At 48.6% G+C, this 27,764-nt stretch overlaps 2 protein-coding genes across 4 annotated transcripts in view; one reads left to right on the top strand and one right to left on the bottom strand.

Annotated features, from left to right (window-relative positions):
• Positions 1-20,780, top strand: part of DKK3 (dickkopf WNT signaling pathway inhibitor 3) — a 46,913-nt gene extending 26,133 nt beyond the window's left edge. For all 3 annotated transcript variants that reach the window (XM_030918401.1, XM_030918403.1, XM_030918402.1), the window contains exons 5-8: positions 15,433-15,525; positions 16,812-16,956; positions 17,944-18,100; positions 19,218-20,780. In XM_030918401.1, the coding sequence (XP_030774261.1) occupies positions 15,433-15,525; positions 16,812-16,956; positions 17,944-18,100; positions 19,218-19,443 (621 nt within the window). In that variant the 3' untranslated portion in view covers positions 19,444-20,780. The remainder of the gene's footprint in view (positions 1-15,432; positions 15,526-16,811; positions 16,957-17,943; positions 18,101-19,217) is intronic.
• Positions 20,781-23,576: 2,796 nt separating this feature from the next.
• LOC104663459 (ubiquitin carboxyl-terminal hydrolase 47) overlaps positions 23,577-27,764 on the bottom strand; it is an 84,479-nt gene continuing 80,291 nt past the window's right edge. The window contains exons 26-28 of the mRNA XM_030918400.1: positions 26,981-27,028; positions 26,760-26,890; positions 23,577-25,911 (exon numbers count right to left, since the gene is read on the bottom strand). Coding sequence (XP_030774260.1) covers positions 25,737-25,911; positions 26,760-26,890; positions 26,981-27,028 — 354 coding nt within the window. The 3' untranslated portion in view covers positions 23,577-25,736. The remainder of the gene's footprint in view (positions 25,912-26,759; positions 26,891-26,980; positions 27,029-27,764) is intronic.

Below are 27,764 nucleotides of genomic sequence, written 5' to 3'. Positions count from 1 at the left end.
GCAGCTTGGCAGCCTGAACTGCTGCGTGAAGCATCCTCTGACTCCCTTCTCCCTCTGCGGCCTGTCTTACCCATGGTGTAGCTGGAGGATGCAGACATGACATCCAGTGGAGATTTGTGATGTCAGGAGGGATTACAGGCCACAGCCCCCGGAACTTTGTTCTTCCTGAGAGATTTCACCTGCCCCATGGAAGGCTCCAGCCCTAGGCCTTTGGGATGGACAGAGAAAATACAAAAGATGATGCAGTTTTCATCACCTCCCAGTTCTCTCAAGGACACGTGCCTAGGGATATATGTCTCAGAAGCACTCTCTCCTGAGGAACCAGCTCTTGCATAGGCACTATCTCCAAGTGCTGAGAATGTGGAGGGACTTGGCACATTTATTACTTCCTTCCCAAGGCAAAGAAAAACCAAATTTAAGAGACTGAGCTAGGCCAAATCAGCTCACTGACTCATCTAAAAAGAGCAAACAAGAAACCAACTGAGTCAGTCTGGAGAAACTCTATCTATCCTCAAGGGCAGGGGGAGTGTCCTGAATGTGATCAAAATGAGGCTGGGCAGTGAGGACACTCTCAGAGCCTGCTTGGCTTTCTGTAATTACCGAAAAGCAGAAGCATGTACTTCCACCCTGTCCCTGAATCCTGCCCAATTCCTAGCCCTCATCCCCTGCATCATTCCTTCCCTTGCATGAATGAAGGAATAGCACAACCAATCCTGTGAACACTCCCAGGCTTAACTGGGTACAGGTAAATCGTGTGACTCACTCTAAACTTAATCCCATTAATTGCCGTGTTTGAGAGAAAGGGGATTTCATTAGGGCCTCCAGAGGAGTTTTCTGAGGAAAGAGACACAAACTCTGGCCACCGAGGAGGCCCTGCCTGGGCCCTGCCCACCACGGTTGTGTCGGGACATCATCCTCACTTGTGGCCTGAGGACTGGCTATGGTCTCCCTGGCCCATGGAAGTGAGAAGGCCCAGAGCTCTGTGGCCACGGCAGGGTACTGCTCCTCCCCACGGCTCAACATTATTAGCCTGGGGCAGATGTCAGCTCTGAGGGGTCCACCAATTCTGGTATGTCCCAAAAAGTGGCTGACACTGGAGACAAGGAGATGCAGGATATGGTTGAAGCTGTGAGCCAGAGTGCTATTTGCACCCCGAAGCCAGAAAAGGAGGAAAAGGTGATGGAGATTTGTGGAGGTAGCTGAGTATGTGGAGAGGCTGGGGTAGAGCAGGTGCCACCCTTCAGACAGCGCCATGTGGAAGATGGTGGGACATGTTTCTGCTAACTTGCCAACTCCTAGGAGACCTGGCATGTCACCCAGACCCTTTACCCAGCAGGGCCTGTCATCTTCCCTAGGAGGGCTTGTTACGATTCCCCAGATCTCTCTCCTCCAGCATTTCTTCCGGGAGGGCTGTCCCCACGCCTCTGACACATCGTGGTCAGGGGCCCCCGTGACTCCTCCAATGACCCTGGAGCACCCACAACACTCCCCAGAGGCAGCTCCAGATGTCTTGCTGTTCATTGCCCTGAACACTTATTTTAAAAAAGAGGCCCTCACCATGGACTTTCAGCATCACAGGGGGCATGGGGAATGGGGGTGGTCCTTTACTCAGAGACCAACTAGGACCCTGGGGAGCACCTGCAGCAGCTGATCCAGAGACCAGGACATCCACACGGACAGCTATCTTATAAAAAGTCCTCGGGTTCATAGGAATGCAAGCTCTGCTGGGGGCGGGGAGCTGCTAGCCATGGATGATAATATCAAACCTGTTTGGCCTGGAGAGCAACCAAGAAGGCCCAGGGGTCCTAGCCAAGGCCAGGCAGGGGCAAAGTGGAGATGGAAAAGTTGCTGACATCAGCTATGGAGCTGTAAAGTGGAGGGACAGAGAGAAGGATAAGACAGGGATATGAGACAGGCCTCTTTTCTGTAGATGACTGTGTGATGGCTGAGAGCGCAAACCCCACCATGATTTTGCTTCTCGTTAGCCTTGCTGCAGGGGAGCAGCACCCCCACCCAGCCCCATGGGCATCGGTGATACCTGCCGAGCCCTGAGATCATCACCTTCAAAGTGCCCAGCAGGAAGGCTGGCAAGGCAGAAAGTGAGTTTGGATGCACCGTGTTCTGGGCATCTGTTACCCAAACTTAGCGATAAAAAAACCATTTATTATGTTCCTGGATTCTGTGGGTTAGGAACTTGGACAAGTACCATGGGGATGTTTGTCTCTGCTCCGTAATGCCTGAGACCTCTGACTTGAAGCCAGGGAGACTCAATGACCAGCGCTGGAGACATCCAGAGGCTCTTTTCACCGGAAGCTCCTAGCTGTTGCCTGTGCTGTTGCCCCCCCCACCCCCCCCACCCCGCTATGTATCCTGGACTTCCTCACAACATGGTGGCTTAGTTCAAAGGGCAGGCACCTGACGAGGGAAAGAGCCAAATGGAAGCTGTGTTGTCTCTTAGAACCCAGCCTTGAAGTTATGCAGCATTACTTCCTCCATAGTCAGTTCCTTAGAAGTGAGTTGTTAGAGCCAAGTGCTCTGCTAGGATAAAGACAGTATGATTGAGGGGCTGTTATGCTGCCTTCCAACCCCCTACTATTTTCTGTTTCTAGAAGCAATCCCTTGATCAAAGAAGCTATGAGTGTTCTAAGTGGAGAAGAGGCCAATGATTTCAGTGCAGGTCTTGGGGGCTTTAGGGACTGAGGCATTTCCCTCCTTGGGTTGCCTGGAGACACCAGTGATCAACCAGCCATGGGTCGCCTGGACAGGGCCACCCCTCAGAGAGAAAAACCAACTGTGGGCACTTCCAGCCCTCCCATCTGAATCTTGGCTTTCCCAGTATGAGTCTTGGCATGTCTTTTTTTTTTTTTTTTTTTTTTTTTTTTTTTTTGAGACGGAGTCTGGCTCTGTCGCCCAGGCTGGAGTGCAGTGGCCGGATCTCAGCTCACTGCAAGCTCCGCCTCCCGGGTTCACGCCATTCTCCTGCCTCAGCCTCCCGAGTAGCTGGGACTACAGGCGCCCGCCACCTCGCCCGGCTAGTTTTTTTTGTATTTTTTTAGTAGAGACGGGGTTTCACCATGTTAGCCAGGATGGTCTCGATCTCCTGACCTCGTGATCCGCCCGTCTCGGCCTCCCAAAGTGCTGGGATTACAGGCTTGAGCCACCGCGCCCGGCCCTTGAGCCACCGCGCCCGGCCTTGGCATGTCTTATAACCACCTGTTGGTCCTTGAACCCTGAACTTTTCCTCCCCTTGTCACCCCACCCCTCAGTACCCAACTGGGGTGGGTTCTCAGGGCTGGGGAGCACCCAGGAGAGAGGCGCTAGCTGCCTGGTGGGAGAGTCAGGGAAGGCTTCCTTGAGAAGGAGACATCTGTGCTGCTCCCTAAAGATTAATGGACAGATAAGGGAGGTAAGGGCATTCTAAAAGCATGGGCCAAAAATCTGGGTCCTAGGGAGGTCAGAAAAATCAGGCTGGAAAACAGGCTGGGAGCTGACTCTTAAGAGCTTTGTATACCTTGCAGTTTGGACTCCAGGTCATGGTTGCCGGAGAAGGTGGAGAGACAGTCAGTTGTGAGGTAGAATGTGCTCAGGGTGACAGTCTTATGGGAACTCATGACCTTGGTCAATTTGCTACAGTCCAGAACCCCCATAAGCCTTGCAGATTGAGAGACCAGACCTGCTCAGCAATCTTGCTAACTAAATTCCAACCTCACTAATGTGTAAACCAAAAGCACAGGTTATTAATTTGCAGGGGTGAGGAACATCTCATTCCAGTGGCAGGAAAGTGGGGACTCCCACCCAGGATGCCCCTTATGTGGTGTCAGCATCCTGGGGGACAAGTTTGGTTTTCTGTAGGTTGCTGGGTGAGTGAGAATTAAAGCCAAGGGAGCTTGAGATCGCTGAAGGGACGTCGTGGGTTCCAGGGTGCCTGGTGCAATCAGAGCAGAGAGCTGCCACAGAGCTCCAGGCCTCCCTCTCCCCGGGTCACTGGGGACACACCTTTTGTTCACTCCCTCTCTCCTTGTCACATTCTTTTATGATGCCAGAGTCACAGATGCGGGCTGACTCTTCCCAGGGCCTGCAAGGCGGGCTGCCTCCTCTGATTATGTGTTGATTGAATTTATGCAACCCTTAGCCTTCTCCAGGGGCCCTCGGCTGCAGCAGCTTTCTGAACAATTATGATCAATGATGTGCATAATCAAGTTTGTGTTTTAGGCAGATAACTGGGGCTGCAGAAAGGAGTCTGGTGGAGAGGGAAGCAGGCTGGTGGCTGGACACTGGCCTCCTTGCTGCCACATTGTGCAGAGGATGAGGTAGGACTGGTGGGAGCATCTGTGAGGGTAGCAAAGGCCGTTCCCTGCCTGGGAGGAAACCCCAGGACAGTGAGCCCCAAACCACCAGAGCCCCTCTCCACCAATTTCCTGGCCTTAGCAGGGGCTGGGCAGGAATAGAGACTTCTCAGGAGGGTAGAGTTAGGAGTGAAGCCAGCTTCCTTTCTCTCTGGCACTCATCTCCTGGGATCCACATCCAGATTCAGTTCCTGAGAACCTGGTGAGAACTTGGCTACCCGCCTGTGACCGGAAGCATTTCTCTCCGAGTCACGTGGAGGACTTCACACGGACCTGGGCTGGCTCTCCTGTGCTGCATCCAGACACTGTAGGCCCTGCGGGGTTTGCAGCCTGGAGTTTGCAGCAGCTGAAAGGCCTGTGGGCCCTGAGCATATACAGCAGCAGCTGCGAGGGGCTGCTCCTGCCAAGGCTTCCCCGCCCAGCCTCCATTTCCTGACACAAGGGTCAGACAGTTGGAGCTTCCTGTGGGTTGGGGAACAGAGGCCAAGGCCCCTAAGTAGATGGGAAAAGTTAGGCTGGGGAGAGTCTGAGGCGTTCACTGTCATGATTTGTGCCTTTCCTTGTGTCAGTGAACCTGTTCCCCACCTCTGTAGCTGCTCTTGTTACCTTGGGATACTCAACCTGGCCATCTTTTTGGATCCCGGTCCCCATGTGCTGCCTGACCTAGCAGGAGAGCCAGCTGCTGCTTCACATCCCAGCTCCAGCACTCACTAGCTGTGTGACTTTGGCAAGTTACTCAGCCTTTCTGTCCCTCAGTTTCCTCGTCTGTAAAACAGGAATAATAACAGTCCTCTCTCAGTGGATTGTGTGGAGATCACATGAGTTAATGCTTAGGATGCAGGACAGCTCTGGGAATAATATCTAGGAAGCAATATAAATGTTGGCCATTATGGCTATGATTGTTTCATGACAACCCCTATCATCACACAGAATCCAGAGGCCTTTTCTCCAAGTACAGAAGCTGCACCTGAGCATGGTTAGTCATACCTGTAATCCCATCACTCTGGGAGGCCAAGGTGGGAGGATCACTTGAAGCCAGGAGTTCAAGGCCAGTTTGGGCAACACAGAGACCCCATCTCTACAAAAAATAAAAATAAAAACAAAACCAAACAAAATGTTAAAAAAAAGAAGAAAGAAAAAAGAAGAAGAAGAAGGAGGAGGAGGAGGAGGAAGAGGAAGAAGAGGAAGAGGAAAAGGAGAAAAGAAAAGAGAAGAGGAAGAAAGAAGAAAAGAAGAAAGAAGGAAGAAGAAGAAGAAAGGAAGAAGAAGAAAAGCTGCACATACAGAGCTCCTGAAGCACAGGCCAGAATCTGGGTTGGTGAGTGGGTAGGGGGAGGAAGGCTTCCTGGCCTCCTCCCTGGAGTGCTGTGTCGTCTGCTCCTGTCTGGGGTCAGGAGCAGGCACCCCGATGTCCTTGTTTTCTTATCTTCATGGATGTCTTTGAGGCCACCTCTCTTTCTATGGCCACCAGCCCCTCCTTCTCAACCTTCTCCTGCTCAAGGCCAACCCCACTCTCTCTCTTCCAAGAAATGCACCTGTTGAATCTTCACATTGATCGGATTGGCACATAAAATACAAGACACCCTATAGAATACCAAAATAATTTTTGGTATGAGTCTGTCCCGTGTAATAATTGGGGCATACTATATGAAAATACTATTCATTGTTTATCTGAGATTCAGCTATGGCTGGGCATCTTGTGATTTTATTTGCTAAATCTGGCAAATAAAATTTAGCTAAATAAAATTTATTTGCTAAATTTGACTAAATCTCCTTTAATCTGTCCAATAACCTCATGAGGTTCCCCACTTTGAGGCCCCTAAACGAAGCGGTCCCATGCAAGTGGAATAAGGAGCCATTGAGGAGGCAGCGGGTCTGGGAGACCTGGAATTGCTGCTGGACTTGTCAGTGTATTTGGGCCTGAAATGCCCGTCAGCCTCCTGATCTTCTGCATGTGGAGTGCCAACTGTGGACTCGGTGTGTCTGGGGAAGGATAGACCCAGGTCAGACTCAGTCGCTCCACCCACACAGTGTGTCTTTGGATAGGTGGTGGGGGCTGTGCCGACCCTAAGTCCCTGGAGAAGTGTTGAGGGGAGTGGGTAGAGAGACCTCTCCCCACAGCTGCCAACCCAGGCGGGATGATAGACACTCGGATGAGTAGAGACAAGCCACTTCCTTTGGAGTTAAATATGCGTCTGACTTCTCCAGAGGAAATGCCACTCAGACTGAAAGAATGTTGGGAGGCTCTGTGTGTGGAGGGCTGGCTCTCGGTGGCCTGGCAGCAGGACAAGATTCCTGGAGGAGGGAACAAGCTTTTCCAGGGACCAGCAAAGAAAGGAGGCTCCCAGAGGAGCCCCAGAGGTAGGAGCTGTATGTATTGGAAGGGGAAGAGGGAGGATAGGAGGAGAGAGAGAACTCCAGGACTATTTCCTGAATGAGCAAGGCATGACAGGCACTAAAGGGTTGGGAGCAGTGTTCTCCACTGGGGTGCCAAGCTCTGCTCGGGGTGCATTTTCCTCTTTCCTAGGCTGTGTGACTTAGGGAAGAAAATTAGTGGGAGCAGCCCCAGGCGAGCCAGGCCTTTGCAGACATTAGTGCTTCAGAATAATAATAGCTGGCACTGAGGGGCTCCTGGCTCCTGCCTGGGTTTTTCCACAGGGCAGTCTCTGCTGTGGGTCAGGCTCGAGCCCCTCAGTGAGATTTGCAGCCCCCACCTCCTGAGCTGGCTGAGAGTTTCCAGTGTAGCATCCAGGAAAGACTGGAGGCGCCCTGTTGTGTTCCAGACAAATGTGCATCTTACAGGCTTCTGTGACTGGCCTGGTTTTAAGGTCAAAAAAGGACTCTCAGGAATGGGGAAAGCCTGACTTGGGAATCCTGTAGGATAAAAGGGAGGCTGCCTGCTGCTCTTCCTCAGGGCACTGTTCCTAATCCTGCAGTCACCTTGTGCCAGGGCCAGCCTTGTGGACCCTGCCCTCCTGCAGCAGGCACAACTGGCAGTACTCCACCTCCCTGAGAGTTCCAGAGCTCCCTCCTGCCTCACACTGCCACCTCCTGCCCCCTGGCTGGGGCCCCGACCCAGCGCACCCACTCCCAGAGAGAGCACCATAGAGCACTGGGTTGCAGTTGAGCAGAAGTTGGCTTGAGTACAGCTCTACCACTTCTTCTGATTTTGGCAAGTGACTTCACTGTACTGTCTCAGTTTCCTCATCTGTCAAATGGGGCTTCTCTTGCTTACTTTGGAAGACAGGATAGTGTGCGGATGAGCTGAGGCGATGGATGCCCGGGGGCCTAGCCCCCAGGGGTGATTGAATTGTGTCTATTTTTTCTTGTCCCTTGCAGTCTCCTTGTCCTTGTTGGTAGTTGGCCCATCCTGGGCCCTCTGTTGGTTCCATTACAACTGTCGTCCTTCTTCTTGTCTTCCCCTCCAGAGCAGAGGGCTCTAGGATGAAGCAGGAAGTTGTGCTGTTGGTAATGGGCAGGGCACTGACTCAAGCCTGATGTTCTGGGCCTTTTCAGTAGAAATGTATTCATTAAAAAATGGACCCATTGGCCCACACTTAAGCTCAGAAGAGGCCATCCTTTGAACTCCTGCCGTGAGTTAAGCACTGCAAATAGAGATCCACTCTAGGGGTAGAGTGAGTGGAGGCCACTAAGCACTATGCATCTGTTATCTCCTTAATCTGTCCAGTAACCTCACGAGGTTCCCTGCTTTACAGATAAGACCCAGAGAGACTCAGTAATTAGGCCAAGATCACCTAGCTTGTAAGTGAATGTGTATTAGAACCCAGGCGTGTGTGCAAAAAGCCTGTCTCAGCCCTACATGGCCCCCGATACACTTGTGCCATATGGTCTTGACTTGTGACTGAGCAGTATGGCAAGTGCAGCGACAGAACCTGTAGAGGGGAGTATGGGGGCCCAGTGGGGAGTGGGGAACTGTGCCTGGACTCTCCCAGTGTTGGCACTGCAAGTCCTGCATCCCAGGATGCCCCTAGCCCTGGGTGAACCAGGACCTTGGCCACTTCACCCACACTGCTGGCTCTTTACCAGAGGACCACCTCTGCTCAGGAGGGTGCCTGGGTCAAGCTGCTTCCCTACCCATGGGTTCTGGGAACAGTCCCACATCCAGAAGAGGATATTTGTTTATCTCACAAATTATACCATCTGTTCATCCTGGGAGCGCTCAGGGCCTGGCATGACCATGCCACCCCCCAGGGTGCCAGGAAATGGTAATCCACAGATAACATGCCCCACCCAAACCTTCAGTGACCAGAATGTGTATGGGGCTGGGGCGCCAGAGCCTGGCTCAGCCAAGAGACCCTGTTCTGGTCCCTGTGGCTCAACATCCTTTGGAATGCACCAGTACCTCCCCACTGACCACCCCTCTGTCACCTTCTAGCAATAAGATGCTGAAGGTTTAGGAGCAGAGCTGACTGTGCATGGAAAATCTAAAACAGAGGAGATTGGGGCTGCTGGCTTGTGTGGAGGGAAGCCACATGTACTAGTTTGCTAGGGCTGCCATCACAAAGTACCCCAACCAGGATGACTTAACAGAAATCTATTCTGTCACGGTTCTGGAGGCTGGAAGTCTGAAATCAAGATGTCAACAGAATTGTTTCCTTATGAGAGCTGTGAGGGAAGGATTGTGCTCTTATGGATGTGTGTGTAAATTTGAGCTTTTCTTCCATCAACACCGTTGGGCTCTAAGGCTCTATGACCAGTGGTTCATCTACTCATCAGTTCATTATTTCTGTTATTTTTTATTTTTTCCAAGATGAGGTCTTACTGTCTCACCCAGGTTAGAGTGCAATGGTGCAATCTTGGCTCACTGCAACCTCCACCTCCCAGGCTCAAGCGATCCTCCCACCTCAGCCTCCCACATGGCTGGAATCACAGGTGCATGTCACCATGCCCAGCTAACTTTCTGTTATTCTTTTAGTGAATGGCAGCTGTGAGTCAAGCACATGCTGGGGTAATTAGAGTCAGAGACTGCTCCAGAACTCATGTTTAAATTTAATTGCCATTTTAACAGTATTAAGAGGTGAGACCCTTAAGGGTTATTTAGATCCTGAGGGCTCCACCCTCAGACATGGATTAATGCCATTATTGTGGGAGTTGGTTTCTTATAAAAGGGCAAGTTTGGTCCCCTTTTCTCTTGCCCGTTCTTGTGGCTCTTTCACCTTCTGCCAGGGGATGATGTAGCAAGAAGGCCCTCACCGGATGCTAGCTCCTCAATCTTGGACTTCCCAGCCTGCAGAACCATGAACCAATAAATTTCTGTTCATTATAAATTACCCAGTCTCGGGTATTCTGCTATAGCAGTAAAAATGGACTAAGATGGTGACTGACCTCTCAGGGTGGCTGTGAGGATCTGAGAGGCATACTGTACTTAAAGCCTGAAGCATGTGCATGCAAATGGTTGGCACTCTCTAAACCTCCACTCTTGTCCTCTCCTCCTGCACAGTGTGCAGAGCTCTGAGGACAAGTGCATCCTATTGATGGAGGTCCTGAGCCTCCACTCTGCGTGCAGTTGACCCTCACTTCTTGCCCTGAAGATGTTCTCTCCAGAGCCATGAGCTTGAGAGGAGCTAGGGGAAGGCCCTGGCCCTGGAGGCATCTATCCCCAGCAGCCTCTTCCTTTGGGCCTCCAGTGAACAAGAATGTCTGGGATTCCAGAGAAGTGTGGGAAATCCAAGTGCCCGGCCACCATGAGGAGTGAGGTGCAGTAGCAAAAGCGTCCCAAAGAAGCGGTGCCTCTGCGGGTCCCCCACAGACCCTGGGAAAGCCTCTAGGGACTTGCTTGTTGTCTGCTCCCTCCTCCAGGTTTTGACTTCTGCTCTCTCAGAGCCTCTCTCCTCTGATCAACTCTAAACTGGAAAATCGAAGACTCAGAATGACTCCTTTGCCATTTTCCACTATTTCATGATAGTGTCGAAGCACCGGGGCTGCTTCCAGCCCAACATTCCTGCCAAATCTATGGCGTGTTCCCGGTCAGCCCTCTCTCCCACCGGCTTCTGAGCTTTCTAAATATAGTTCCCTCCTCGGGACAACAAAGAAGCCATCCTCTGAATGACTGCATTCCCCATGGCCAGCTTCTGGGCTGTTTGTCAGATTTCCCCAGCAGGATGGGAGGGAGGAGTGGGGGCAAACAGGAGTGGCCAGGACTGGAGAGGAGCTGCTGAAGTCCATGCAGCAGGGTGCTGTCTTCCAGCCATATGACATTTGGGCCCAGACGCCCAGTGGCTATGACCTTGACCGTGAGTTCCTGCCTTCTGCCTCTGGGGATGCATGAGGCCCAGGGCCCTGTCCTGGGCAGGTGCTACTAAGTTGTGACTAAAGAAGAGGAGAGAGAAATGGTGATCTCCCCAGCAAGAAATGAAAAGAGTCTGTTGGCTCCACTCCCATCAAGCTGGGTGACCTCTCGGCAGATTCTTTCCTTCAGTCTCAGTTTCCACATCTGTGAAGTGGGCATAAGGACTATGTCAAGGAGACTAGAGAGAAATTGTGCCAAGTGGCGGGCACTAGTGGTCCTATCTGGCCAGGGCTCTGCGTGCATGTGATGGGTTGTAGGCGTAGCCTCTGAAGTGCTTTTTGGTGCGCCTTTCACTTTAGCCCGGTGCAGAATGGAGTCCCTCTTCCAGTCCCAGGGCTAAGAGGTAGAGGCCCTGCAAGGTACTCATTCCTTACTAAAACAAGACCCCAAGCCCAGAGCCCCTGCCTTCCCTCCCAGGCCTCTTATTTCTGATCTCAGCTTCTCAGCCATCCAGAGCCCAGTTGGATGCTGAGGCCCCTTTAACACCTTGGCTCAAATGTGGACAGAACCCTTGAGCATAGCTAAGAGCAATTAGAATTATTGAAAAGAATAAAACCTGGATTTCTCAGCTCTGGGCCTGGCTGTGCTTGGAGGGCACTGACACATGTCCTCTCCACCCACCCACTCAGTTCTGCTAAGGGTAGAGGGCCTGACCTCCTCCTCAGGTCTAACAAACACCGGGAACGGTGGGGCCAGCCCCTACTGCTAGCGGTCCTTAGGAGAGACTCAATGCAAACAGCTTTACTGGATGGAGATCCTGGCCTTTGTACAACAAAAGGTCACTCTGCCCGGGGACTTGCCTGGGGTGGACATACAGGCCGCTGCCCACCTGTTTGACATCCTCAGGATGTAGGTAAGTGGGGACTAGATGTGTGATCCCCAAGTGCTGACCAGGACAGAGATGTCAAGTTTTGGTGGATGCCTTAGGGCCCTGTTGATTTAGACCTTCCTTTCGGCTCACAAGCTGGTCCCCTGGCAGGGGTGCATCATGGCGGGATCAGGCATTAGATATGTGGAGGAGCAGATGCATCGCTATCTGTTGCTATGGCCACCGTTCACTGAGCATGAACTCCATGCAACAGCCCTGCGAAACAGCTCCTGCCTTCATCTTTGTTTTTAATAGAGGTAGAATCAGCAGCCCAAGGTTTCACAGCTGTTAAGTGGCAAAACTAGGATTCAGTTTGTGCACCTTCGAGTCCCGAAGTTTCTAGTATGACCATAATTCTTAAAGAGTGTGTTCCTCCTGGGAATGGCAGTTGCACATCCAACCAGACAAGCTGGTGGGCTTGATGATAACAAAAGCCTCGAGCTTTCTTGAGGGGAATCATGCGGAACTAACCTACCAGTGCTCCTTGCTGATACCCCAAAGGAAACCAGGAGCTTTGGCATATTTAGATTTTTCAAAGGTCTTTGGCAAAGTTCCATGCCAAAAATTTTTTTCCTTACCTAGAAAAACAATTAAGTTAGAAGGGAATGCTTTGTCATGCACAGGAGCCTGCTTAGGGAAAGGAAGATATTCCTAAGGATGAAAATGCACTTGTCTTGATGGATAATTGTAAATCGCAGGGTCTTACAGGAGTTGATGCTGGAAGAGTCTTAGCTCATATTTTTAATTAAAGATCTAGGAGAGGAAATGTATAGTGAAAATCCCAAGTCTACGAAGGCCTTTTGGGGGAATGAGAAGCCAAGTTAATGGAATGTATGTTTTTTGCACTAGTTCTCAAATCATTGTTAACGATCAGCATTTTGTTAGCCTGTTTGCCACAGTAAGATCCAAGTGCTTTCACCCACTCAGCACGGATTTATTGTGTGCCCACGATGTTCCAGGCACAGTGCTGGGCATAGGCATGAGTGTGGTGGTATTCTGCTTTACAGAAGGGCTTTACAAAAGCATATGGTTTCATCTTTTTCCTGCTTTTGTTTATGGTCCTAACCCTTGCTTGTTTTAAAAATCATTATGCAAAGAACAACTGCATTCTTTTTAATGTCTGCGCGGAGGGATTTTTCTGTGAAATGACTGTACAATAATAAGTTCCCTCTTGTTGGACATTTCTGTTATTTCTGGATTATAAATAATATAACAATATAGCCTTAAATACCCTTGTTCTCAGATATTTACATATATGGACAAGTGTTTCTGAGGGTAGTCACCAGGAAGGGAAATTATTGGGTCAAAGGACATATACATTTAACTATTTCATAGATGCTGATGGATTGCCTGCAAAACAAAACAAAACAAAACAAAACAAAACCTTCAATTTTAATTACCCCAAAGCATTTGGCAATATCTGTTTCCTGAAACCAACATTGAATATTTTTTTAGTTTCCTATTGATGCTGTAACAAATTACCACACATTTACTGAATTAAAACAACACAAATTTATTATTTTCCAGTTCTGGAGGTCAGAAGTTCAACACAAGTCCCACTGGGCTAAAACCAAAGTGTGGGCAGGGCTGCATTCCTCTCTGGAGGCTCTAAGAGAGATTCTCTTCTTGACCCGTGGCCCCCTTCCATATTCACAGCCAGCGATGGCCAGTGGAGTGTTTGTGACATCTTGCATGATATCACTGTGACACTGACTCTTCCTCTATTCCCTTTTCCATTTTTAAAGTCCCTTGTGATTCCATCAGGTGCTCCTGGAAAATCCAGCATGCACTCCCTAACCTTCAGGTCAGCTGATTAGCAGCCTGCATTCCCTCTGCCTCTCATTTCCCCTTCCTATGTAACATAACATACCCACAGGTTCCAGGGAATGGGATGTGAACATCTTTGGGGATGCCATTATTCCTCCCACCATGGAGACATTCAGCCTTTCTAATTTTTCCATTCTAAGTGGAAAAAAATGATATTCTGCTCTTTTAAGTTGCATTTCTTCATTGATTTCATTGGTGAGGTTGAATGTCTTTCTATTTGAAGAGGCAAATTTCTGTTATTCTAAGTTGTCTGTTCATACCCTTTTGTCTCCTTTACTACTGGGTTGCTCTTTCTCTCTCTCTCTTTTCAATTGAATTATGAATTTCTTAAGGGCAGAGGCCTCCTCACATTCACCTTTGTGTCCTCAGTCCCTCAAAATATAGCTGGTTCAGAGAAGGGATTCTGTGCCTCTTGGCCCCTCCTTTCTCCCAAATGTCATCCCTCCCACTCCATCTTGCCATTCTGCTTCGGAAAGAATGTCAGGAGGCTTCCGGCTGAACAGCCTGAGTTGTGTCTGTGCACAGGAGTGTGTGCTGGGCTGAGACAAAGCGCATCTGTGATTTGCTGTTAGCCCTGGGACTTCTCTGGCCATTGGGGTTCTGGCTCAGACTCAGTCCCTTCACTTGGGCTGCCGTTCACCCTACTCAGAGCCTCGGTTTTCTTATCCGTAAAAACAGCGATGGTGTCGTGCCTGACATTTGAGGGGTGCTGGGAAAGTAACTGAAACAAAAGTATCAATGCTTTGCAAGGGAGCGCCCTGGTTGCTGGGCCGCCAGCACTTGCAGTGTTGATCAAAGCAGCAGAGTCCCTGGAAGGGGACTGGAGGCAGCTGCCGGAGGTCCAGGCCTGCCCAGCCAGGCTCTTCCAGGTGGGGCGCCACACCTGCATTCAGGATGGGAGGATGCTCTGTGTTAGAGGGGGCAGCTGGTCCTTCCCTTCCTTGACCCTTTCAGAAGGTCTGCTGGGCCCCAGAATATCAGGCCTCAGGAGGGTCCTTCTCACCTCTGGCTGCTGCATGTGGAGCCCTGAACCCCCTTGGCTCAAGGGCTGGTGGTGGAAAGAAACTGTCCAACCTCAACTAGTCACATTATCTTGGAGGGTCTTCTCTGCCTCCATTTCCCGGCTGGCAATATACAGAAGGCAGCCCCTACCTGCTGCCCGCTGGGAAGAGTCACTGAGGGAGATCAGGGCTGTCAAGCCTGATACCTCAAAAGGGCGATCAATGGCCATTCCTGTCGTCACGTTCCCTCCTCCCCTGCTCTCCTTCCCCTGCTTTAAAGCTGCCGGTTCCTAGGCCTGAGCCTGACAGCAGGTCCAGGAGCTGAAGCAGCCCTGCTCCTGCCAGTGACCGGTGACCATGGCAGGCCACAGTGCCTTCAGCCATGCCTCCCTGCTCTGTGACTCAGGCCTTGGGGTGGACAGATTCCCCCCACTCCCTCTCTCTCTATTTCTCCAGCCAGGCAGGGCTGGCAGCCACGAGGAGACAGCACCTGGGCTGGGAGGGCTGGAGTCCAGCCTCCTCTAATTCATTTCCATGCTGGCAGCTGCCTTTGCCTCTTGCGGGGACCCTAGACCCAGGACCCTGAGGGCGCTCCCTGCGGGCAGGGCTGTGGCTTTGTGGCAGGGTCCCTGGTGATGCCCCCTTTGCTGCCTCCCAGTCTTCACAGTCAGCAGAGCCCTTGGCGCCTGGCTTCCAGCCTTTCCTGTGCAGTCAGGCGGGCCTGGACCTCATTAGCTCTTTTTATTAAATCCATCTGTTCTGTGTGGAAGACCAGCCTTGAGTCCCTGTGCTCCCGTCCTGGGTGTGGGCAGGGGGAGAACTGTGCACAGATGGTGATTGTGTGAATTTGGTGTGGGATCCTCCAGGCTCTGGGCCGCCAAGCCTGCTAGGCGTGGAGATGCTGAAGGGCAGTGTGGCCACGCAGGGCTCAGGAGCACCTGGAGTCTGGACGCCTTTCCTGACCCTCCTGAGCCTATGGGGTCAAGAGTGGGGAATGGAAGCGGCCTAGCCCTTCCTGGGCACTGTGGGCCTGCTGCTGTGCTCTCCATTGACACATCTGCTCCCTGTGCCCTTCCACAGGAGTGCATCATCGACGAGGACTGCGGGCCCAGCAAGTACTGCCAGTTTGCCAGCTTCCAGTACACCTGCCAGCCGTGCCGGGCCCAGCGGACAGTGAGTATGCCAGGGCCTCTGGGACTGTGGCACCTGGATCTCGGGCACCTGGGGGAGAAGGCCAGGGGCCCCAGGGTTCTCAGCTGGGCTTCCCAGAAGAGCCTCACCATGATGGGGAGGACCTAAGAGGGCTCCCCAAAGGACTGACTCCTGGAGTGAACAGGAAATCATTCCAGTCTGGGATGACAGGAAGCCATCTGCAGACCCAGGGCCACTCCCATCCCACCCCATGTCTTCTGGTCATGTTGTTTGTGTCACTGATGGCAGAGAAGAGGAGGGACGGCCAGGCACCGTGGCTACACCCATAATCCCAGCACTTCGGGGAGACCAAGGCAGAAGGATCACTTGAGGCCAGGAGTTCAAGAAGGGGAGGGAAGGGAGAGGAGGTGTCCCTACACCTGTTCCTTCCCCTGGGGATGACCCATCCTAGTAGACAAACAGAGACATTCCCACAGCCCCCAAGCGGGGAGAGCGGCAGCTGCTCTCCTTCTGGGCCTGCACCCCACCCGCCAGATCTTTCTCCCAATCTGCCAATAAGAGACGGCAGAGGGACGGGGCAGGAAGAGGCCAGGGCACTGCTCCAGTGTAGGTTACACTGGGAAATGTGAAGCCAGGGCAAAGGAGACTCTTCCTCCACCCAACAGGCATTTTGGACGAAGCCACTTGGACTTGCAGACTTTTCCTCATCATTTTTCCTTATTCAGACAATAACACAGCATGCTAATAAGTTTGGAAAGTCAAGCAGTTCTTATTACCTTACCCGGCTGTCTGTGGTGAGGCCACTGCTGTTGCATCTCCCAGCCAACCCCACTCAGTGCCATCACTGGGCACAGCCATGGGGACCTCACTTTGCTCTCTAACTGCCATGCCCTGTGTCGCTGCAGGACCCTGGCACCCACTGGCCATCTTCATCTTGGGCCGGCTTGGGCCTTAGTTTAATCGGCTCATCATTGGGCCTTGCCTCTTTGGGCCTGGACCTAGGGACCTAAGGAAAAGACAGAAGGGCACAAGTCTGTGGGGACCACAAAGATCCCCTGCTGTTCTTTGCAAAATCTTAAGCTCCATGAGTCCTCCCGGTGTCATTTTTCCAGTGTTCTGACCCCCATGTCTCTCCAGCCAAGCTCCCACCTCTGTCCCGTTGACTTTCACTGAAATCTCAGCCTGGTCTACCTATCTCTACAATGGGAGGATGCAGGTTGGCCCATCTGTGGTATCTTCAGGCTGGGCTCTCAGCAGGCCCCCAGTCCCTGAGCCACCCGCTCTAGGCTCTTCCCACCTGTCCGCAGCTCTGCACCCGGGACAGTGAGTGTTGTGGAGACCAGCTGTGTGTCTGGGGTCACTGCACCAAAATGGCCACCAGGGGCAGCAATGGGACCATCTGTGACAACCAGAGGGACTGCCAGCCGGGACTGTGTTGTGCCTTCCAGAGAGGTAAGTGGCTTCCCCTCAGATGCAGGAAACACCCTGTCCCAAGCTCAACCAGACTGGGCCTCCTGGGGCCACGTCCATGCCAACCACATGGGTTCACATCCCACATCTTGGGTAGGCTCCCAAATGCTCATCAGTGTGTGCTGCCCTCCCACAGCCTCTGCCCAGAGTGGAAAGACCACCTCCTTTTTTTCCCCCAGAAAAGTTAAATGACTTCAAGATGCAAAAGCCCAGTCTGGAAGGAACCCCCAGATGGGTGGGACTAGCAGCCTCCTCCCTCCCACCACTCCTTATTTCCCAGGTTCCTTTTCCTGTGAATCACCCACTTCCACTCCCATCTTCCATCCTCACTGCCTCTCCCAGGTGAGGTCTGCTCAGGCTCTCTCTGCCCCCATAGGGCTTTTGAAAAATTCTCATTTGCCACCACCCTAGCTCTGCATCCCCAGCCCGCTAATCCTCCCCATACCTGCCGCCTGCGTTATCTTCCTAAAGGGCTGCTTTTTGGGTATTGCCCCTCTGGGACCTGCAGCAGCTCCTGTTGTCTCCCACGTTGTTCTGACCCCTTAGGCTGTCTTGCGAGGCCTCATGCAGCTCCAACTTACTTGTCCTCCTTTTCTCTCCACTACTCCTTGGCCTATTTGGGAATTTCACCAGCCCTGACATTTTCCACTGAGCTCAACCCCAGGCCTTTGCTGGTGCTGTGCCTGGGCCTGAATGCCTTTGCCCCACTCTTAATTTCTTCAGACTTTCTGGCCCTCAAGCTCTAGCAGAAGCCCACTTCTTCCAGGCAGTCCTCCCTGCTTCAGCCCTACCAATCATTCCCTCCTGAGCCCAGGCTGCCATTCTTGTTTCCTATCATTCCATGTGTTCAAACCTGCACTTTGGGGTTGACGGTGGGAGGTAGGAGGTTGTGCTCCATTTCTTTGCCCCTCCCCTCGGAGCCCTTCTGCCTACACTGGGCACACAGGGGTGACTCTGGGCTGGTTCCAGGCCTGCTGTTCCCTGTGTGCACACCCCTGCCTGTGGAGGGCGAGCTTTGCCATGACCCTGCCAGCCGGCTTCTGGACCTCATCACTTGGGAGCTGGAGCCTGATGGAGCCTTGGACCGATGCCCTTGTGCCAATGGCCTCCTCTGCCAGCCCCACAGGTGAGGCCCCCTTTCCCTCCCTCTAAGGGAGCCAAGGGCTGAGGAGGTACCATCCAGCAGGGGCACAGGAGCAGGAGCAGAAGCAGGTTTGCCCCGGGAGAGATGTAGATTCCCTTTAGGATTGGTTTGAGAGGCCATTGGGTCATGCAGATGGAAGGGTCCAATCAGCAGTCAGTTCTGGGGCTCTGGAGCCCAGGCTGCCCAGCAGGCACAGATCTGGGGCTCATCCAGCTGGTGGCTGAAGCTTCATGAGTGGATGGCCCAGGGAGAGGGCATGGAGGGAGAAAAGCCTGGGCTTCCTCTCCAGACCAATCACAATGACAGACACACAGAGAAAAAGGAGCTGGCAGAGGCCACAGGGAGGCCAGGAGTGGCCACCAAGGTGGAGGGCACAGCCCACAGTGTTTGAGGCTGCTGAGACTCCGTGAGGCATCAGGCTCAGGCCTGGCCAGCTTCTCAGGGCACATCTCCCTGTCCTCCCTGCAGCCTCTACTCAATCTTCTCTCCCAACAGAATCCAGGGCTGCTAGGCAGACAGGCAGAACTCCCATTCCCCATGGCTATGTGCAGTGGCTCACGCCTGTAATCCCAGAGCTTTGGGAGGCCAATACAGGATTGCTTGAGGCCAAGAGTTCGAGACCAGCCTGGGCAACACAGATTCCATCTCTACCAAATACATTAATTATTTTTAAAAAAGGAATTCTTCCTCCCCACTCCCACAGAGGTCCATGGCTCCCTGCATGTGGCTAGACTACACCCCAGGGTCAGGCTAACTCCTGCCTGGAGGCCCGAATGGGCCAGGGTCTTTGAGGAACTGTGGTGCTGCTATACAGCCCTCGGGTCCTGCCCCTGGGCTGTGAGGCCTGAGAGTCACAGGAGGTCAGGCCTGCGCTGGAGGAGGGAAGCTGCCCTCCACCAGCACATTCTCCCAAAGTGAGCCTCCGTCAGCCATCATTTTAAGATAGATGTTGATGGGAAGTGAAGTGTCTCTGTTGAAGAGACAGGAGAGGAGGGGGTGAAAAGGTGAGGCTGAGAGCCCCACAGAGTCAGGGCGCCTTAGCCTTGGGCCTGGGCAGGCTCCCATGTTTACAGCCTGGCTTTGTCCCATCTCTCCCCAGCCACAGCCTGGTGTACGTGTGCAAGCCGACCTTCGTGGGGAGCCGTGACCAAGATGGGGAGATCCTGCTGCCCAGAGAGGCTCCCGATGAGTATGAAGTTGGCAGCTTCATGGAGGAGGTGCGCCAGGAGCTGGAGGACCTGGAGAGGAGCCTGACTGAAGAGATGGCGCTGGGGGAGCCTGCGGCTGCCGCCGCCGCCGCACTGCTGGGAGGGGAAGAGATTTAGATCTGGACCAGGCTGCGGGTAGATGTGCAATAGAAATAGCTAATTTATTTCCCCAGGTGTGTGCTTTAGGCGTGGGCTGACCAGGCTTCTTCCTACATCTTCCCAGTAAATTTCCCTTCTGGCTTGACAGCATGAGGTGCTGTGCATTTATTCAGCTCCCCAGGCTGTTCTCCAGGCGTCACAGTCTGGTGCTTGGGAAAGTCAGGCAGGGTTAAAGACAGGACCAGGGTGTCACCCCGTCCAGATTATTGACTGCTTTGCCTCTACCGGTTGGCAGACAGCAGTTTGTTCTACATGGCTTTGATAATTGTTTGAGGGGAGGAGATGGAAAGAATGTAGAGTCTCCCTATGATGGGTTTTGGGGAAATGTGAAGAGTGCCCTGCTTTGCAAACATCAGCCTGGCAAAAATACAACAAAGGAATTTTCCACGCAGTTCTTTCCATGGGCATAGGTAAGCTGTTGCAGATGAAATGTTCTCTTTACCCTGCATTACATGTGTTTATTCATCCAGTAGTGTTGCTCAGCTCCTGCCTCTGTGCTGGGACAGCGTTTTTCGTATCCACAATCAATTCCCTCTCTCAGCACAGCCTGGGGAGGGGGTCATTGTTCTTATCCATCGGGGATCTCAGAGGCTCAGAGACTGCAAGCTCCTTGCCCAAGTCACACAGCTAGTGAAGACCAGAGCAGTTTCACCTGGTTGGGACTCCAAGCTCAGTGTTCTCTCCACTACCCCATACCAGCCTTGGTGCCACCAAAAGCACTCCCCAAAAGGAAGGAGAATGGGACTTTTCTTTTGAGGCATGCACATCTGGAATTAAGGTCAAACAAATTCTCACATTCCTCTGAAATTAAACTTCTGTTAGGAACAGCAGTGTTCTCACAGTGTGGGGCAGCCATCCTTCTGATGGAAACAATGGTTTTGACACTGTCCCTCTTTGGCAGTTGCATTAGTAACTTTGAAAGGTACATGACTGAGCATAGCATATAGGTTAACTTGCAGAAACAGTATGTAGGTTAATTGTAGGGTGAGGATTATAAATGAAATGTGCAAAATCACTTAGCAGCAACTGAAGACCATTATCAACCACGTGGAGAAAATCAAACTGAGCAGGGCTGTGTGAAATATGGTTGTAATATGCAAACTGCGAACATTGAACTCTACGCCACTCCGCAAATGATGTTTTCAGGTGTCATGGACTGTTGCCACCATGTATTCATCCAGAGTTATTAAAGTTTAAAGTTGCACATGATTGTATAAGCATGCTTTCTTTGAGTTCTAAATTATGTATAAACACATGTTGCATTTAGAAATCAAGCATAAATCACTTCAACTGCTCTTCTGTAGTTCTTGGATTCCTTTTCCCTCTTGACTTTGAATAAATGTAAAATCCTTTCAGCCAGAAAAAGTAAAATAGAAATGACCTGTATTAAAAATTCTTCCATAGAAGCAAATTTTCCACACAACCGAAGCACACCTCTTTCAGCATCAAAATATTTTAGAAATCTTAACTATTTTTGGATGGGAATTTGTCTTAAAGACTGGAAATGCTTCACTGCCTTCTGAAAGGACAAATGGAATACGTATGACTTTTTTTAGGGGAGCCTTCTTTAATCAAATGCAGTTTGGGGCCATAACACAGTAATATCCTCAAGGTCCGTAATATTAGAGCTACTATATTGAAGTTAGCTGTGTGGCAAGTGCCAGATTACCTCTATTCATTCATTTAATCTTCACTGAATTCCATGAGCATTTTCTTCATTTCATGGATGAACAAATGGAGTTGCAAAGAGATGGACAGAGTAGAAGTCAGACGAAAACAGCATCTAGTACAGAAGTATGTCCAGGTTATAGTGATTAAGATCAAACAGGGAGCTGTTTCCTATTCAATGTCAAAAACCATCAGGACCACCCTACATTCTTATTACTTAACAGATATCTACTGAGAGCCTCCTCAGAACCAGGTGCTGTGGTATGCTCTGCGGTGCCAAGCTGACCCAGATAGGGTCCCTACCTTGAAAGCATCCCAGTCTAATGGGGGAGAACAGCCAGAGCAAGCAACGACAAAACAAAGACAGTCAACCTGATGTGGGAACAAAGGTGTTACGGGAGCCTCAGTGGAGCACATGGGGAGAGCTGGCATGGGAACTGGCTCTTGAAGATGATAGGAGTTTATCAGGAAGCCAGAGGGCACAGGAAAGGGCTTTCTGGACTGTGGGCAGAGGGAGGGAGGCACAAGGGTCAGGTGCCATGTAGGGGAAACTGCAAGTCATTTGCAGTGGCTGGAAGGCAAGGAAAGCTTGAGGAAGTGTTTGGAGAAGAGGCTAAACATTATGTCATCCAAAAAATGAAAACATTGTGGTAAATGAGATAAAACTAGGTTCCTCCATAGTTGTATATGCAGGTATAGTAGGCTGCTCCATTTTGTCATGATAGCCACAAACTTTTAAGAACATGAAAGGCTTTGCAAAATGCTTAGCTGAAGCCAGCATCTGAGTAGTTGGAGTGTCTCCTTTACTCAATCCTGAGTGAAATGTGGGAGGGGCTGGGTGGAGGTGGTGCTTGAATATCTTGCTGCTGCTCTGTCCCAGAGCCAGAGTTCCTGCCAAGCCATGGCAGATGCTATCAGGTAAACTGCTCAACAGCTGTTCCCAGTCCCTCCAGCAGCTAGGGCTCTCAGTTGAGATCAATTCTCCTCTTGTGCAGTGTGAGCTGGTGAGGAGGTGGAAAGGAGCAGTGCTGTTCTGGGGAAGGGGCAGAGCATTCCTCTCAACTCTCTTTTGCCCTCCTAGCTTGACCTACTGATGGTTGCACTCTTTCCTAAACAGTAACACATGCTCCAATGCATGCTTTTGTGCAGTGTTCTTGTTTCTGAAAGTCAAGTTGTGACAATTAATGCTGTATCTAACCAAATGATCACAGCCTACCTCTTCCCCATGGGAACTACAATCAAGGAGAATCTTCCGATTTCATGTACACTCAACCTAGGTGGCCACAAGCTTCATTTGGGCCACAAACTCCTTTGAAACCCTCATAAAAACTGTCCTACTATCTCCCTGGTAAATCACACATACACACAGTTTTGCCTTTCAGGACATATGGCCTTATAAGATTTTGACTACTAGTGACCAAAATGTCGGTGTTTTTCAAAAATTACACAGGATTAAGATGGAATAGTTTTATTTAGCAAACAAAAAACTTGCTAATTCAGAGTATCCTCTAGTCCACGTACTGTGGTTTAGACTACATTTGCAAAATTAGGGCCTTGACGCTGAACAAAATAAAATCCAGAGGAAGAACTACAGTATCCAATCAAAAAGGAAGTACTAGCAAATGAACCAGAATAAAATATTTTATTGTATTCCATACATTCACAGATCACTTCCAGATTTTAGTAACAACACTGCAATGCTATGATGCTCAAACCACAGTGTAAGTTGGTAGCTCTCTCCTGCTCTCTTGGCCTCTAGATGTATCACAATACAACTACTAACTGTGGCAACCAATGCCTATTTCATTGGATTATTTTCTGACTGGAGGCTGGGTTCATCGCTTTAATTCTGGGAAGAATTTTAAAGTACCTTCCCTTACATTATACGAGATAAAGCCAACACTCTAGTGTGAGGGCTGCTTCACACAGTTTTTATCTATCACTATCATGACTGCTCTTCCTTACATTACACGTCCTATACAGACCAGCTACACACGGCATGGTCCTGAGACCACAGCTTTTGTTTCTTTGGCCAGAATACACCCCTCACCTTGAGTGCCCGCCTTAGAAACGCAGGTACTTGGTTCTCGTGCATGGTTGACACAAGTTCATCTGCCCCATGGTAAAAGCTCTTCAAAACCTTTGCATGACTTGTGGGGAGCAGGGTCACAATTTGTTGCATGTGACCTACCTCACCCTCAAAAGATAAAAGATCATGAGGCTCCACTGCCCCTGGGCTCAGGGAACTTGATCCACATTGCTAGGGCTCTGCCTGTTAGGTTATGGGTGCTCACCTGACTCTGAAGCAGAGGGAGGCTGACACAGATTAGCTTTTATTGAAATTATTAAAGTGCAACATTGTGTTTTCACTCTATCAGGCACTGAAAAGCAAGAAGCTTTTAATGTTTTCTTTTCTATAATGAAATATATTTTCTTTACTCTTATTTGTATCTGTAATACACCTGCAATTATAAGCAGCAATTAAACATAAAACAAACAAAGAACAGAGCAGAAGGCACAGTCTAAAGAGTGGGTATCAGAAGAATTTTACCATTTACGCTCAGGAATACTAAACCAAACGCAATCAGACCAAACTCCAAAGCCCATTTTGTTTACAAATCTGCCTCTTCTGTGCGATAGCAAGTCAGTCCTTTAAAGCAGAAACCCCATTTACTAATCCTATATCCCAAGTAAGCAGGCCTGTATTAGAACCAAATAGCTGTCCTCTTACATCAGAAAATCTAAGTGATCTGAAAGACAGTTCATCACAAGTGTTTCCAATTTTCTTCTGAGACCATCACCGATCCCACTAATGCAAACTCAGAACATTACTTCAGTCAAGTTTAGCTAAATGCTATAGCTTCTTTGAAATAAAAATTGGCCAGAAAAATACCTAGAAAAGATTTTTTTTTTTCATTGTGGATTCCAGGAGACTTTTAAGACATTATGGAATTCTCGGTGATTATATTCAAATGGCAGAGTCACATTTGCTAACAGTATTTTCTAATTTTATCTTTCTTATAAAAAAAAGGGTAAAAATCGGATCTGAAATACTGACAGGATTCCCCAAAGTTAGATAATAATACATCTTTTCATTTCTCTTATGAGAACTTTACGGTAAATATACCTTTATCGTAGAAATGAGATATCCGATACACATTACAAAATGTTATATTTAAAGATGACAAATCTATTCTTAACCCAGATACTTCATCCACAGAAGTTTAATGACTAAAATAACACAACAGAATGAACAAATGTTTTATTGGCATGTTCATTGTTGTAAACAGCATCTGGCATGAAAAAGTTTTACCAAAACCTTTTTTTTTACTGATTTTTATAAATTAGATGGTATTTCAAAATTTATGTAGAATTGTGTTCATTGAATACTTTTATTTAGCAAAGCAAAAACTTGCTGATACTAATAAACTCTGCAATGAAATCATGTTGACTGCATCAGTCTGTACCATGACCTGACCTCACTAGCAAGTTTATTCAAAACAATGTTAAGACGTTTCCCAAAAGTTAAACTACACGTAACTACAAATTGACTCTAAAAATTAAAACTGGACTTACAAGCATTCTAGAAGATTCAAACTTGAAGTAAATCTTCAAAACTAGATGTACAAAGAGAAAAAAATTGAAGCCACTGAACGGAGAAACCTCATTAACAAGGGCAACAACAATCCTATGGGACCTAGCACTGAAGGAAGCTCACTGAGGATTACGTTTACACAGATTGCTATACTTCTCAATGTACACAAATGTACAGAATGAATGATACGTGAAAAGAATAACCATGGGAGATAGTTGAACTGCAATTATGATAACTCAACAGGATCAATTTTATTTACATGCTGAATAAATGAATGAAACATATTCTCTACATCCATAACTTAAGTACAATCAGTTATAATTACAACACTGCAGCAATCTGAGCTGCCACCTGCTGGGAGCGTTCTAAGGGAAACGTTTTGATGTTCCAGAATAATGTTCTTAATACTCTGCAAAAAATGAAACAAAATAAAAACACAACTTCACAATTCCTTACTGGGTTACGGCTGGTTCTAAGAATTTCCTTTCTTCAGCTCCTGTTTTTGCTGCTTTCCAAGAGTCAACACATGTTGGATTTACTTCTGAATTGTCAATGAGGTAATGTGTGTATCAGTGAAATAAACAGAAAATTCATTCATTCATGGCCTTTGCACAGCTTTTATTATTAAGCTATGAGCATCCTGTTTGAGGCTAGTTTTACTAGCGGCTATGTGCACATTTGTCCACAATAGAAGTAGTTTACTCATTCCCCTGTCCCCTTTTCTAATAGAAGGTTTGCTTTTTTTGTTTTTTTTTTTTGCACATCCCTTTTCACTTTACAGTACATTTGACTATAGTGCACAACATGATTCCGAGTCAAAACAGTGGCCCATTGGGCACTGAGCTTCTGATTGGTGTAGGGCAGTCCAATCAGTGCTGGTGTCACTGGGTTACCCCAACCATGTCCGGCCAAAATGGCACTACCCAGTGGTAGTTAACCATCTAATTAAAACCAAAACTCCCCCAGGGAAAATGCTACACTATCAGAGTCAGTCTTGAGTCAGATCTTTATTTGGTGCTCCATCCAGATATATTTTTAGTGCTTTCTCTTTACGAGGTGAGTACGTTACACGATGTCCAGTCTTCTGGAGTCGACTGCTTTCTTTTTTCATCAGTTCATTTCTTTGCTCATCTGTCAATTCCATTAATTCTTCTGTTTTATCCCTACACATAAAATATTAATCACATATTAGGCCAGTAGAGCCTGCCACCTCTATTAATGTATGCTTGAATGCTATGATGCTCCTCAGCAAGATAATGAAATCTGTTACAGGTGAAGTAATATTATTTTATATATTGGGATGTCCCACATTTCTAAGGTGTTTATCACAGGAACACACTGCTTGCTTCTAAAAATGGCAGAGAATAATTTCCATATTATGAGCAGTAGTAACAGCTATCATTATTGAACATCTATTTATAACAGGCACTGTGCCAGTTATTTTACATGCTGCAATAGCTCTAATTCTCATAAAATCCTGCAAAGTAGACATCACTGTTGCAAATTTATAGATGAGGAGCTAGGTAAATCAGAAAGCTAGTTTTGAACCCAGATCTGTGAGGCTCCAATGAGTATTCTTTTTCCTCTACATCTGTGCTGTCCAATACAACAGCCATTAGCCACATGTGGCTATTGAGCTTGTGAAATATGCCTGGTTCATATTGAGATGTGCTGGAAGTATAACAGACATACAATATTTCTAAGACTCAGTACAATACAAAAATGCAAAATATCTTATAAATGATTTTTTATACTGATGACTTGTAATGATCATATTTTGGGTATACTGGATTTAAAATATTTTAAAAATTAATTTTACCTGTTTCTTTTTATTGTTTTTAATGTGGCAACTAGAAAACTTCAAATTATAATCATGCTTGGCTGTCACTGTATTTCTACTCATTAGTGCTGCTCCATATCATAAAAACAGTAAAGATACTTAGGTAAAATAAGATATTTATGCACACCCAAACTGTACTACTAACAGCAACAAAAACATTGTGAATGTTACCTATAAAATATGACCGCACCATCATCACAGATATAAAGAGGCCAGACATTCAGGGTAGAAACTTTGGGATTCCAGTCTAAATCTTGATGAATATCAAGGACAGAAATATCACAGGGAAATGTTCCTCTACCCTAAAAAGAAAAAGAATGAATGACTAAATCATGCCACTAGCTGTGTTTATCATGCACAATACACAGATGCAAACATTCTTAGGGCTTTACCTTAGCAAATTCAATATCTTCCAAAGGAATCCCACTGATTTCACTAAGCTGTAAAATAAAACATTTTATTTGAGTTCACTTAAAAAATAAACTTGCCTGGAAAAGTTATTTTCCTTTTACCCCACCAATAGAAATAGCTCAGTTTAAAAACTGTTTGATATAAAAAATTAGAAGAAAAAGATGGAAGCGGCCACCCTGCAAATACTATGCCCCAGAAACACCAAGTTAGTATATTCCTTCCAGACCTTTCCCTATGCATACACAAACTACACCCACATGTTCCAAAAACATGTAAAATTAGATTAATATCTCTATATAATAATTCTGTTCCTAGAAGAATAGGATACAAAGTGACCACATGCTCTTCAATAACTGAACAATATACATTTTATCTTCTGTGGATGGACACTGAGACTGTTTTCAGTTTTTCCCAGTTACAAAGCTCTACTGTATACTTCCATGAATATATCCTTGCACATGGTGAAACCCCCTCTCTACTAAAAATACAAAGAATTAGCCGGGTGTGGTGGCACATGCTTGTAGTCCCAGCTACTTGGGAGGCTGAGCCAGGAGAATCACTTGAACCCAGGAGGCAGAGGTTGCAGTGAGCCAAGGTCGCGCCATTGCATTCCAGCCAGGGCAACAAGAGTGAAACTCCATCTCAAAAATAAATACATAAATAAATAAATAAATTATTTTTTCTTGAGACAGAGTCTCACTCCGTCACCCAGACTGGAATGCAGTGGTGCAATCTTGGCTCACTGCAACCTCTACCTCCTGGGTC

Source organism: Rhinopithecus roxellana, chromosome 15 (genome assembly GCF_007565055.1).
Source record: "Rhinopithecus roxellana isolate Shanxi Qingling chromosome 15, ASM756505v1, whole genome shotgun sequence".
In the NCBI taxonomy this organism is placed as follows: domain Eukaryota; kingdom Metazoa; phylum Chordata; class Mammalia; order Primates; family Cercopithecidae; genus Rhinopithecus; species Rhinopithecus roxellana.
The sequence above is the reverse complement of the archived record's forward strand: the minus strand, read 5'-3'. Positions and strand labels throughout refer to the sequence as shown.